The 13,648-nt window shown below is 39.4% G+C and overlaps 1 protein-coding gene across 1 annotated transcript; it reads left to right on the top strand.

Annotated features, from left to right (window-relative positions):
- The first annotated feature begins 1,934 nt into the window (after positions 1-1,934).
- On the top strand, positions 1,935-12,685 carry slc22a31 (solute carrier family 22 member 31). Its single transcript, XM_015030232.1, has 9 exons — positions 1,935-2,423; positions 5,149-5,252; positions 5,347-5,501; positions 8,919-9,087; positions 9,547-9,692; positions 10,225-10,333; positions 10,840-11,048; positions 11,298-11,409; positions 11,553-12,685. The coding sequence occupies exons 1-9, from the start codon at positions 1,998-2,000 to the stop codon at positions 11,995-11,997; spliced, it is 1,875 nt and encodes a 624-aa protein (XP_014885718.1). The 5' UTR covers positions 1,935-1,997; the 3' UTR covers positions 11,998-12,685.
- The last annotated feature ends 963 nt before the right edge of the window (positions 12,686-13,648 follow it).

Raw genomic sequence — 13,648 nt, 5'->3', positions numbered from 1 at the left:
CGCAAACAAGCAGTGAAAACATCAACAATTACAAAACAACAATTATAAACAAGGGTTTCAGAAAGCAAACAACTATCTATATTAATGTCTCCATCTCTAAAAATGACTCCAGAAGATGCTTCTCATGCCAAGGAAACATGCAGTCATGATATATATATATATGTTTAGTATTTAATTATAGTAAACAATGGAACCATCTGGCAAAAAATGAAATCCAACCACAATTAAAATTACTGGGGGGGAAAAAAACTTTTCTGCCAGTCTCAAAGATTTTGGTTTCAAATGCTCACTAAAGTAATCATTATTACTGGAGGGAGTTGGTCCGAGACTGACATTCATTCCCTCTCTTGGCTTCCACGTCTGTACCCATGTTGTGTATTTCTCCAGTGATAGTTTATTCAAATGACTTGAATTTACCCTACTGAAACTATTGTGTCAAGTTAAAAATCTCATTGATTTTAGTTGCCGAAGGTGTGGCTGTGTGACTAATTTTAGCCNTAGCTTCTTAAGCAGAAATACAAGCTNANCACAATGAGCTTGTATTTCCAATGTAGAAAAGCTTGATGTTATGGATAAAATGATTGTTTTTCCTCTTTCTTTTATCTGTTCACACAACACTGCTGCACGCTTACATGCCGATAACATATAGGCGACAGTCACACATAAAAAAAAGGCCAACACCCTTTAGACAGGGTGCAAAATGAGGAGAAGATAAAAGCTGCAATCTTTGCTTCACCTGGTTTCACCCCTCAGGTGAGCTAAGTGGAGCCCAGCGCTGCACGGTGAATGATCACTCAATTTGTATGGCTTGTAACATTTGATCATTTTTCAGCATTAAAGCCTGCTTTATACTTAACCAAATCTCATTATTTCTCAAGGTAGTGGCACTGAGGGGCTTTGGTCTGGTCCCAAAACTGGCAAACGGACCTGGGTGGTGCAGAGAGGGGAACATGGGTGAATTATAACAATGCTGTCATATCTCCAAGGAGCGTTCCTTCTTCATTAATACAGCAATTCGATGCTTCCAGTCTCAGTCACATGAAGCTAACATGAATCATCTGCTGAAAGAAAATGTAAGTGTGAAGCACTTCTAAAGATAGACTAGAGATCCCAGCAAAACTCAAGGACAGCTGCATCAGGCATATGGCAATAACTCATACCATAAACGAAATGCTTTCAGTTTTGATTCGTCTTTATTTACTTCACTAATTTCTTTTTTTTTTTTAATGAAAACAATACCAGTTTTTTTGTTTTTTGTTTTTATTCAGTCATGCTTCATGAAAAACCACGTGTGTGTCGACCCTGTGCTTTTATGATTATCTTCAGGAAGATCTTACCATCATAAGATTAAATCAGTCTTTGATTTAGCTTTACAATTTGAACTTCAAGTTTTAAATGATAACATTTGGTTGGTTGAGGCACACAGAAAACCTTTTCAGTTTACTTATGTAGCACCAAATTAGAACAAATGCCATCTCGAGAAATTTGTCTTCATTTTAACAGATGATCCAAGTAAACACAAAAAGCAGTTCCCAAGTTACCGTTTAATTTGATAGGAGAAAAGCAGCAAGTCAAAACAACCTTTTGTGAAAAGACTCAAGTTTTTCCACAGGTCTAGACCTGTTTCAGTTGTTAGCATTACTGACACAACCAGTTAGTTATCCCTGACTGAATGTTTGAGGCAACAGCTGCCTTCCTGCATAACACTGTGTTGCCGGTTTCACTGCTGTAACTTTGTAACACAGCATAAGCCAGATACATATTGCGAATTTGAAACCGAACTTTCTGATCTGTTGGTAACAGTAAGTTGGAACTTGGTTCAGCTTGTGAAAAAGAAATAAATGAGGGAAATGATGATGCCTGGACATTTTCTGAGTCATCCCAGCAGGTATCATGTTGCTGTGTCAGTGTGCGTGACCCGCAGACCCCGCCCCCTCCCCGGCGCCTACCTGCTGCCTGCGCCGCGCAGCTGCGGTCGGAGCGCACTCGCTGCGGGAATGGCTTCAGGAGCGACTGCCTCCGCCAGCTGCTGCCTCCCCATGGATTACGAGACGAAGATTTTCCCTCAAATCGGTGGCTACGGACGGTACAACCGGGTCGCAGTCGTGTTCAGCTGGTTCCCCACCTTTGCGGTGGCACTGAACCTGTTCAGTGACGTTTATTTCACCCAGATCCCGAAATTGTACTACTGCAAGACGGACCCGAAGCAGCTGCCTTCCTTTTTCAGTAACTACTCGGGGGAGACCTACCTGAACCTCACCATTCCCTGGGTGGACGGCCAGGGCTTCAGCCACTGTGAACGCTACAAGTATCCTTCAAATATCACGGACTTGTCCGGAAAAGTGCCGCGGGAAAAGGAAAACTGCAGCATAGGTTGGGAGTACCCAACTGTGGTGGGACTCCAGAGCAACATTCTCACGGAGGTAAAGTTAAAGTTGCTGCTGGTTGTTTGAATAATAATAATTCAAAAAAAAAGAAAAAAGAAAAAAAAAAGCACTCACACACACACACCCACACACACACACACACACACACACAACTGATCTACAGATTCCATGTTTCATTACTTGCTAACAACACAAACCTGCTTCCTCATGTTATATAACCCAACAAATTAGGTGCCTTTGTTTTGTTTTGTCTTGCTTCAGCAGACGTGCTAAAGTTTATCTAATGTGTCCTAAAGTTAGCTCCCGTCAGCTGTTGGTCAATATTTACTCAGGTTTAGGTAAGCTGTTTAAAACTTTGTTGTTCTCCAGAATCTTATTCCATTCTCCGTATTCATACGTGCTAATCTTAGCTTCCTATGTGTCTTCGTGAGTCCAGTTTAATTTGCACAGATGTCCAGTCCTGAATCTGACCAAGTGAATGAAATGAAGTTTTAAGGGAGGTTGAGGGGGTCATGAGTACAACACCCGCCACCCAACCTAAGGTAAACCTAAGGTGTTTACCTTAGGTTTCTTGCAGGCAGCTTCTATAAACACGTCTTTATATTCTGTTTTGTTTGCTACTCAATAATCCACCCTGCAAAATGCTGACGAGAAGCAATAAAAAAAAAAAAAAAAAAAAACCCTCCTACAAAGTATTTCTAGGGGGGGGGTTTAGTAAACTTCAAAACACTCCTGAACCTCAGTTATGTCTGCGGCCGCAGTAGAATCGCCTGAAAAGCACAAGGTCATTACAAGTCATTTCCTCCACCTTGTCCTCTTCTGTATCCTCCCCTCTGCTTAATTCCTCAGATGATTGTCTGCTCTTGTCTCTGACAATCTGTGGCACTGGGAAGGTTGAAGCCTTCTAGTTTCTTCCGGAGACCCGGAACGCCTCCCTTCCCTGCAACAACTTCATGGGCCCTTTATGTCAATCCCCGGGACAAAAGGCAATCTTGAACAATTGGAAAAACTGCACACAGCTCAACAGTGTTTAAAACAAACATCCCACAAAACAACAGAAGCTCATTTGGGTGCATGTGCTGTGATGTATATCTTTCATTTGAACTGCACTGAATTATCCACATTATAAAGATCCACATGTTCTGCTTGTTAAGAAACATTGGACCTAGTTTTTCAATGAGCAATTTGAAACCAAATTATAGCATGAATTAGATTACCAAGAGTCTGACCAATACTTTGAAACTATTTCAAACTGACAAATGTATGCAAAGGTAAAAAAGGTATTTGGTTTTACTGCATAAACAGTGCTGGCCTGCCATCATGCATCAACAGTGGCCTGTAGAGAACAATTGCAGGCTACTGCTTACCTTTTTTATGTGGTCGCTTCATTATCCTCCATAATCCTAGAAGAAAAGCTGGAGTATAGTTAGTTACAGTAGCTGCAGTTTGCGACTTGACCACTAGATGGCAGGAAATCTTGTATTTGCACCTTTAACACACTTTATTTTAACATATAGATGAATAATAATTCATGCTTCACTTTGAACACGATGGGAGGTGGATGTGAAAATGTTTCTAAGTTGTGTTGTTTTAGCAGATTTATTTTTTATTTTGGGTAAAATTGTCACAGGTGCTACTCAGTAGTTGCTTGTTTACATCCCACCATTAGATATTTTGTGCTGCTTAAAACAGGATAGTTTTTTTGAATTTGGATAAGGGCTGCACGAAAAACCAAACAACTTTGGTTGCTATAAATTACAATTTTATTGTCTCTTTCTGATGTTTTGTTAGTGTAATTTTGGTTGCTGCTTTTTGACTATCTTTGCTGGTGTAATTTTATCTAATTTGCCATTTCTGTTCTAAAATCTTGTTGGGGTAATATTGAATATTAGTACAGTCTTTCATAATAAGTTATCTGTGTTGTACATCTTCTTTCCTCTCTTTTGAGCATATGGAGGAGGATGGGTGGGGATGTGTAGAGAGAAACATTTTGCAGGCATTGGCTGGTACCAGTGGGACATGGCACTGAATCCAACTTTAAGCACAGCTTTTTGTTTTTTTTTTCTAATGTAATAACCCTGTCAGCAGGCATCTTAACTCAATAAGAAACAACATGATCTGCATTCCTGCTTCCTCACTGTGATTCCTGTCACAGTTTCCCTGCTGTCTTCTGACATTTACTTAAGGACTGAGTGCAGCTTGTGCACTCAGTTTTGTGTCTTTATTTCCTTGGAATAAAGTGGATAAGTTGGGTGTAAATGTAACAGTTCCAGTAAAGTACTTCAACATGACTTTGGTTATAAACAGTAGACCGCATACAGATAAAAGTAAATTAAATTAGAAGTGGTGAAATTTTCAGCCTATTTTTTGCAGTCCAGTAAAACAGGAAGATATAGATTTTATTAAATGGAATCTAATGGTACAGAAACAGGAAATATGTTTGGTTCATACTGTCTCCATTGGAAAAAAGAACAGGTTAAAGCTTCAGTCACTTTGGTATTTTTATTAGCTTTGTCTATACTGTATGTTCTCTTTGTTATCAGTTTCTGCACAGATTGCTGAGGACAGTGCTCAACACAGAGACTTCAGCCAGCTTATCATCTTTGTGTCTTCTTTATAAAACATGTCAACTATTAGGTTTATCTGATCTCTGCATATATGAAACCTTCACTTAAAATTCCCAGAACAGCAAAACATAATATGGACCATTTTATCTCTATAAAGGTGAACTTATGTGTTTGCTTCCTTCCTACATTTGCAGTGGAATCTGGTTTGTAAGGACGAATGGAAGATCCCGCGGCAGCATGTCTGCTTCATGGTGGGATGGATTGTGGGATACATCTTCCTGGGTTCGCTGTGCGACTGGTAAGTAATGATCCCAAAAATGAATCAATATAGATTTATATTTATGTCCTAACTTTTTAAGTTGATCTGTTTATTTTGTTTGACTCGTTTTCAGGTTGGGTCGTCGCCGGGGTTTCCTCTTCTCCATCACCCTGTCCAGCTTGTTTGGGGTGTCCGGGTGTCTGTCCAGCAGCGCTCTGATGTTTCTGATGCTGCGCCTCTGTCAAGGTGCCATGCTCGCTGGCGTGTTTGTGTCCTCCTACGTCCTCAGTAAGTGTGGCTGGGAAGCTTTCCTGCACCATATTCAGTAGTTAATCGACTTGTTGTGTGCTTTGGATCAAAGCATCTCTTCCACTGACAACCGATGGACATCAGTAGAAGACATTTTGTCGTGTTTCAGTCAGGTTTAAGGTTGCAGGTTTGCACCAGGTTCTTGTTTGTTGGTTTGGCTTCTGCCTGGCAAAGTAAAATTTGCTTTGCTGTGAATAAGCAGGCTGATGTTCCAGATGTTTCCGTCATCTGGGGATTTTGGTTTTGGACAGATGGTTGATACCTGGAGATAGTGTGTAAAATTGTCCCAGACCAAATTAAAATTGGTCTAGCAATGGACAAATCACACTTCTGGAAGCTGGTTTAAAAGTAGGTCTGTCTCCATTGTTTCTGGCAGATTCATGACAGAAACCTGTTGAAAGAAACAAGAAAACATGTGATTAATAAGGAATTTAGGAGAATATTAGGAGAGGGTTTTTTGAGCATGTATTTATACGTTTTACCTGTGTGAGAAAACCCGCAGTATATTCTGATTTGTGGGATAAATTCTTTTTGTTGTTGTTTTTACAGCTACTTAGTCACTTGTACTACAACCAATCCATGCAGGAACAAAGCTACAAAAAAAACTAAAATTAATGTGACAACCATACACCGAAATGAGTTCATGTAAGCTTCTGGCCAGAGTTGTAAATAAGAAACCATCTGACGTGTAAAATAAACGACACCTGATCTTCACTGTGATTTCAAGTGAAATTAATTTCCTCCAACTACACAGCAAAGATCTTATTAACTGGTTCTCCAACATTTACATCACCCATGACCCTGCAGCCGGATTCATCACCAAGATGGATCATTTGTAACTCCGATCTTTCAAACAATTCCGCGCCACGTCAAAGTTACGTAATGTTGATGTGAAAATCACAAAATTTGGTTGCTTCAGTATCTTGGAGAGAAACTAACTAAATACATGAGTACATGAGATCAGATAAATACTAAAAATAACACAAACCCCAACGCATGCGCTAAGTCCCAACTTATCTGTGGAAGATGAGAGGAAATCCTGTTAGCAAATTACAAATCCTTCCTATCTATGTTATCTCATGTTCACTTCAGGAGGCACACAGATAAAAAAGTAACATCACTTTTAGTTCTCGTCAAAAAGTAAAGAATCAGTCTGTTAAATGCAAGGCTTTCAGATGAGTAGTTTTAAATGGGTGGGAAGGAAAAAAAAGCTGCTATTGCTGATTCTTTTCATGTTTCCATTATATATGAAATATAACAGTAGAGCAGTTGAATGGTCTATCAGTGTCTCTGCTGCTCATATTTTAGCAGAGCCTCAGAAATTGAATAGTAGATCCATAAATGATCCATTATGATCCCACTTCTTCTTCTTCTTGTCCCCGATGACCTCGTAACAAAGATCTTCTCTGTGCGATTAGCATCACTAATATACGTAATAATTGAATTTCTTGTATCACATTGTATCCACTCGTCAAACCAATAGACAGGTAATTAAATTAGGACTCTAAAGTCGTACAGTTGATGCACTGAGGATGACATGTTCACGCATGACCTGGGGGCTTTTTCTAAATGCGTAGCAAACCTCTTTGTGTTAATCAGTTTTTCACAGTCATTTAGACGAACGTAACTGATGAATAGTGAATGAAACGTGTTTAAAATAGTCAGCGTTTCTGCTCAGCCTGAATCCACAGCTGTTATTTTGACTAACCTTTATATGTAAGTTCATACAAAGTGAATTGTGAAACATTACTTGATTTCTTGAAGACATTCTGTTTAAGATTACAACTCTTATGACCTGGATTAGCTCCATCAGTCATTCCTTTCCGCCTGCTTTTAAAGGAGGAGAAATATCAATGTGCATGAAATAAAGACTTGAACTTGTCGCATGATCAGTATTTGAGATGAGTTGGCAAGAACTGTTCACGTGGAGAACAAGAGAGCTGGTTTCCACATCATGCGAAGCTTCCATCATGATGAAGAAAACAATCTGTGGATACTTCATCACCTTCCTAATGACCCAATAATAATGACCCAAGTAATTTTTTGCCATTCTTTTTTAGCCCAAATCATATTTTGGCAAAAGAAAGGGGGTGAGTATTTTTGCAAATGTCACTTTTGGCAAAAAATGACTGAGGCCATTATTTTCCTGTGACGTTATAGCAGCTTGGACACAAATATTTCTTCAGGATACCGACAAATTAGTGCCACAATAATGTTTTGGAGTGGCTACCACAAAAAGTTTGTCAGCAGAGCTAAAAAGGAGTGAGTAAGTTTTACTGTAAGTTTTCCAGTTGTCTTTTTGTGGCTTGGAGTTTTCCCATCTGCTGTGGTTTCTGAGTCATGCTTAGAGCTTTAATCTGTCGTTGAAGTCATCATATATTTTTTTTTTATCTTCAGCTTTCTCACAAGTGTGCCTCATCAATCCCTACTACGGGTCCAAGTTAATCAGGCTTCACGGTCCTGTGTCTAAATGGAGACCTGCATGGCTCATAAGTTTCACACTAACAAGCCTCAGACCTTCTAAACATGTTGGCCTGAAAGGCTTCAAAATGGCGTGAAAAGACTCAACGAACACATTGCTGGATAGAAGAGCGTAATGCTTTATGGTGACATGTTGCCTCGGTGCCATGGAAACGAGCTGAACTGATTGGTTTTTATCTGCTTCTGATGTCCCACATTCCTGCAAGGTCAGGGCTCAGCTGGCTCCAGATGAATTTTATGTATTTATTTTTTTTTAATTTGACGTCGGGTTGATAGCTGGTGGGGTGAGGAGAGGAGTGCAGAGGAGAAAGTTTCCACCACGGTGTTCTTCCTAAGCAGCTTCCTCACGAAGAGCAGAAAACAATAACAGGACAGAACTGAAGGCATAGATGAGAACAGGAAGTGAGATACTTATCATCCCACACATGCAGAGCAAGTAGGTCAAAGTTCAACAGAGATGTACAGAGCTCTCCATTTCTTGCGTTTAACCTGTTGAATCTGACGTTTGTAGGTTTAGTGGTGTTGATATGTTTCTTTTTTCAGCCTGAAATATTTTCGCCTAATAGGGCTGCTGGTCTATAACAATCTCATCAATCAACTCATCCATTAGTTTATCTATCAATGACTTTTGGTTCTGATTGACAGCTACAATGTAGATTTGGAGAATTACAATAAGAAGTCCTTGAAAGGCAGAAGTGAATCATGCCACTCTGGGAGCATTTTACTGTCGGATTGGACAGGAAATGTGCAAATCTGTGAATTTTTATGTATGAGGGGAAAATAAATTTTATGACGGGAAATGGATTTGCTCCACACGAATGTTTGTTTCTGCCTCAGCTTTGGTTGGATCTCATGCATCCTCTCTGTGTTTCCTGCCCCCCTCTCTCTCTCTCTCTCTCTCTCTCTCTCTCTCAGGGTTGGAGCTTTCTGACCCTCCCCATCGCCTCATGGTTACCATGATCGGCGGCTTCTTCGCCGTCTCTGCGGAGCTGCTGTTGCCGGGTCTCGCCATTCTGTGTCGCAATTGGCCCGTTCTCCAGGCCGTTGCCACTTTGCCTCTGATTCTGCTGTTGTCCTATTGGTGGTGAGTCGCATCTAAGTAGTCACCTTTTATGTCCCACCTGTGCTTTGTGAATTAGCCACAAAAACAGTCTGATGCTAATGAAGGCTGGAGCGGTTTTGAGCTTCTAATAGATGCGCTTACATCGTCCTAATTAAACCAACAAAATCCTGAAGGAGAAACTCTTTATGAATTTTAGTCTTTTTGAATCTAACGACTATTTTTATGACCTCCATGATGAATTTCATGCATAAGAGACAACCACGCCCTTAAAAGTAGCAAGTACAGACTCAGAAAGCTCACCGAAGCCCTCAGGGGATTGTTCATGAAACTGTGGTGATGTTTTCCTCGTTTTAGCACTGCTGCTTTATTGGAAATTGCTTTTGCATTGATTTGCCGTTTCAGCCTTTTTTTTTTTTTCAGAGGAAGAAATGTTTGAACTATGCTGTCTCCCTGAGAAATGATAAGAGTTGTTTTCCACAGCTGTGCATCAGTGTTTCCCGAGTCTCCCCGCTGGCTGCTGGCCACAGATCACATTCCTCAGGCCAAGAGGAGCCTGCAGGAGTTTACTAAAAGGAACGGCGTTTGTCTCCAAGATGAGATGTATCCTGGTGAAACTCTGATGTCAGGTATCACATACCTTCGTGCCACAGCTTGTTTATGCTGACAATGCAAATGTTGGGTTATTTAATCGTTTACGCTTCTGGAAAACAAATCAGGTTCAGCATTTTCAGCAGCAAATTTTGTGAAAATGATCTAATTAGTCCCACAAATGAAGCACCAATCAAAATGCTGTGTTTTTTGAATGGTCAATGTGTTTAAATGTTGTTTAATTGTGGTGATGTGAAAGGCTCGTTTTCACAATGGCAGACATGGACTGAACTTTTTGATTGTTTCCGGAAAAAAAAAAAAAAAGCAATAATATGACCATCATTAATGTCTTTTATCTTTATTTTTGTCTGATTAAATTACATTTTTCAAATCTGTAAGTTAGTTTTAGTTTATGCTTTAAAATTGTGAATTTAAAATTATGTTCAAAACTGTAATTTCTCCTATAGCCACTAGATGGCAATGATACATTTTATACAGATCATATATATCATAACAGAGACACTGTAAGGTTTTTTTTGAACACTTTTTAAATTATTATTATTATTTTAGAAATAGACTCTGCATATGGAGAAGACCACCAGCCGAAGTACTATTCAGTCCTGGAGCTTCGACAGACTCGTGTTATCTGGAAGAACTGTCTCATTCTCAGCTTCACTCTGTGAGTTTTTGTTTTTCACAATCTCCTCTGTTTTAAAGTGTCTCTTATTCTGTCCTGAGTTTTAAAAAAATTGAACTTACTGATCAAAACTCTTCCCCAATTTTCTCTTTTATGTTCAGTTGAATACCAAAAATATCGTGTCATTTTTTTTCTTATTAAATGCGTGAAAACGAGGAACTTTTTGACATTTTGGGTTTAAAAGCATCATCCAACAACAGATACTTTGATGCACTTTTTTGATAGAAATAGTTACTTCATAGTTATAACATAAAAATGTTGAAAAACCTTGAGTCTTTCAATTTCTGCTAGAATTAAAACAATTTATGATGTGTGTTACAGTCCTTGAGAGGAAGGACTATAACATGGGAAAAAATATATAAAAATATATAAATATAAAAAAAGGTTTTACATAAGGAGCATGGAATAAAACATTTCAAAAAGTTATTTTTGGTCAATCTTCTTTTAAAAATAATGTAAATATGTGTTTAACTTTGTCTTCTCTGAAGGTTTATTGGAACAGGAATCCAGTACTGTTTCACCAGAAACCTGAACGTTTACAGCTTTTACTTGAAGTACTTCCTGCGGGTGATAACGGGCGCCCTGGCTTGCGTCTTCATCTGTTTGTGTGTCAATCACTTCGGTCGGCGAGGAATTCTGCTGCTGTCTGCGATCGTCACTGGACTGTCCTCGCTGCTGCTGCTGGCCCTCACAGAGTGTACGTCCTCTGCCTCACATTCACCATGTTGTTGGACTCAGAAATGATGGGATCTGTTCTTCATAGTGGAAGATTCTAGCTGTGTTTTTCACTAGACTCTCAACCAAAACCGACCACATTCAACTAGTAACTGAGGATTTTTTTTTGCTCTTGGGGTTTTTTGAAATGCTGCGATATGACTGTCTAAAGTAAAAGTGCAGAAAGGTTTCCAGTGATGATTGAGTAAAGTTGTTGCTGCTCTGGTCTCAGATCTCCAAAGCGGGCTGGTGCTGGTCCTCTCTGTGGTGGGTTTGCTGTTCTCTCAGGCTCTTGCCATGCTCAGTGCCTTCTTCGCCTGCGAAGTCATGCCCACCGTGGTCCGGTGAGTGTCTCTGCTTTAGATTTAATCAGTGCAGCTGTCAGTTCATGTATGTCTGACATTATCTTCAGTTAATATTAGGTTGGGAAGCTGTGAGTAAAGTTTTATTTGACCTGCTTTTCTAAATTCCTCCATCTCTCTATCAGAGGCGGCTGTTTCGGCCTGGTGATGGCGGCGGGGTGTGTTGGCATGGCCGCCTCCTCTATGATGGAGCTCCAGGATAAGCGTGGCTTCTTCCTGCACCACGTCATCTTCGCCTCCTTCGCTATACTCTCCGTGCTCTGCATCATGCTGTTGCCTGAAAGCAAACGCAAGTCGCTCCCGGACTCCCTGAAGGAGGGCGAGAGCCAGCGACGGCCGCCTCTCTTCCTGTCCCAACAGAAGAAAGACTGTTTGCCTTTGTTATGCACGCGGCCTCCGGTGTCCGAGTACAATCCGGATAATTATTCCCGCTTGGTTTCTGCCACTAGGAAGATGTTGACCAAAGATAATTTGCCGTACAGGATCACTGGGCCATCTGTTTTGCCTCTGCTGTCGGGCAGCAACACGCAGAAAGGAGAAAACGGGACACAGGAAGACGTTGCATTGTAAAACCTGTCGTCGGCCTCCTCCTGCAGACTGATTTTACTTCCTTCTTCCAAAGATACCTCAGATGGAAAACGTGTCGCCTAAAGCGCCGACACCGGAGCACCTTATATCTGTCTGTTGTTACAGAGGGTTTAGTCACTTCTTCTTTTTGATTTCAGCTCATGAGCCTTTAGTTGTAGCATTTTCTAATCCAACCTTTAGTAAGTATATTAAAGGTTTACACTGGACTGTAATAAGCAACAGTTCTGTCTGTGGTGATGTAGTACACTACTTTCAAATAATTTTTTTAAATGGGGTTGTGTGAAGTTGGTGGTAGTAGTGAGTAGCCATGTCAGTATAGCGAATCCAAGCTGGACTTATTCTAGAGAAAATGTACACTGTGACATTCAAATATTTCAGAAATTTTACTCTTAGTCACATTTGCACATAACAATTGTTTCCATTTCCCCTCCTGATCAGCTGTAGCTGCTGTTACTGCCAAAATATTCTACATGAAACTTCTGCCTCCGTATATTCTGATTTATGTGGATTTCTTCATATGTCACAGGAAAAGACACATTTTGCCGTGTAACGTGTTTTCTTTTGGTGTAGAGTAGATCAGTTTGCAGTTTTCAACAGCTCTGCTGTCATATTGTTTCATTAAGAAAATGAAAATATATTAAATATAATAACAAAGTGATTAGGTGTAACGTTACTTGGTATTTGCTCCAGCTTATATGAAAGAGGGAGTTGATTAAAAAAATGGGTAACACTTTATTTGAAGGGGGTTGAATAAGACTGACATGACACTGTCATAAACACCTGTCATAAACATGAATAAGCCTTCATGAATATTTATGACTGTTGTCATAAAGCGTCATTCGGTAAATTATGACACTTTTAATACAAAGCTGACATTATTCAAAATGTCTTTGTTGTGACAACTTGACATTAACCAAGAAATCATTACTGATATAAATTTGTTATAAAAGAATTAATGATTGCACTTTAAAAATTAGATAAATTTATGTTATTAAAGGTAAAGTTTAAACAGTAATGATTTCTTGGTTAATGTCAAGTTGTCATAACAAAGACATTTTGAATAATTTCAACTTTGTATTAAAAGTGTCATAATTTACCGAATGACGCTTTACGACAACAGTCATAAATATTCATGAAGGCTTATTCATGTTCATGACAGGTGTTATGTCATGTTTATGACAGTGTCATGACAGTCTTATTCAACCCCCTTCAAATAAAGTGTTACCAAAAAATGTAACAGGATGGCACTAACCCAATCTCTAATATTAGTTTACTGCAGGTAAGATAATGTCTATATTGAGCTGTTCCACAGAAACCCATTTAAAAACTAATCATTGTCTCATCTATAGTTGGTAATTTGTGCTGCAGCCATTCATCCATTTTCCTGAAAAACATACAGTATGAAAGCTGCCGCTCCCTCTTGTGGTACCTAAAGAATATCTCAATAGTACCAACAGCAAAGAGCAGCTTAAAAAAATATGATAATCTAAAATAACAGCAATATGTAAAAGTCTTTACTTTTATCTGTAAACCTTATTCTTAAGGTTTACAGATAAGCTTTTTTTAAGCACTCCAGTGCTGCTTGCTGATGAAGGAAGTTAGAAAAGTAGCTCTTTTAAATTGATAAGCAACT

The sequence above is a fragment of the Poecilia latipinna genome, unplaced genomic scaffold, assembly GCF_001443285.1.
Source record: "Poecilia latipinna isolate Pla-1442-1.1 unplaced genomic scaffold, P_latipinna-1.0 Scaffold176, whole genome shotgun sequence".
NCBI classification, from domain to species: Eukaryota; Metazoa; Chordata; class Actinopteri; order Cyprinodontiformes; family Poeciliidae; genus Poecilia; species Poecilia latipinna.
Note: the sequence above shows the minus strand (reverse complement) of the source record. Positions and strands in the feature narration are given on the sequence as shown.

Coding starts and splice junctions, on each gene's coding strand:
- slc22a31 (XM_015030232.1), top strand. CDS start 1,998: ATGGCTTCAGGAGCGACTGCCTCCGCCAGCTGCTGCCTCCCCATGGAT. Junction 9,088..9,546: donor CTGCTGTTGTCCTATTGGTG/GTGAGTCGCATC, acceptor TGTTTTCCACAG/CTGTGCATCAGTGTTTCCCG. Junction 9,693..10,224: donor TGGTGAAACTCTGATGTCAG/GTATCACATACC, acceptor TTATTATTTTAG/AAATAGACTCTGCATATGGA.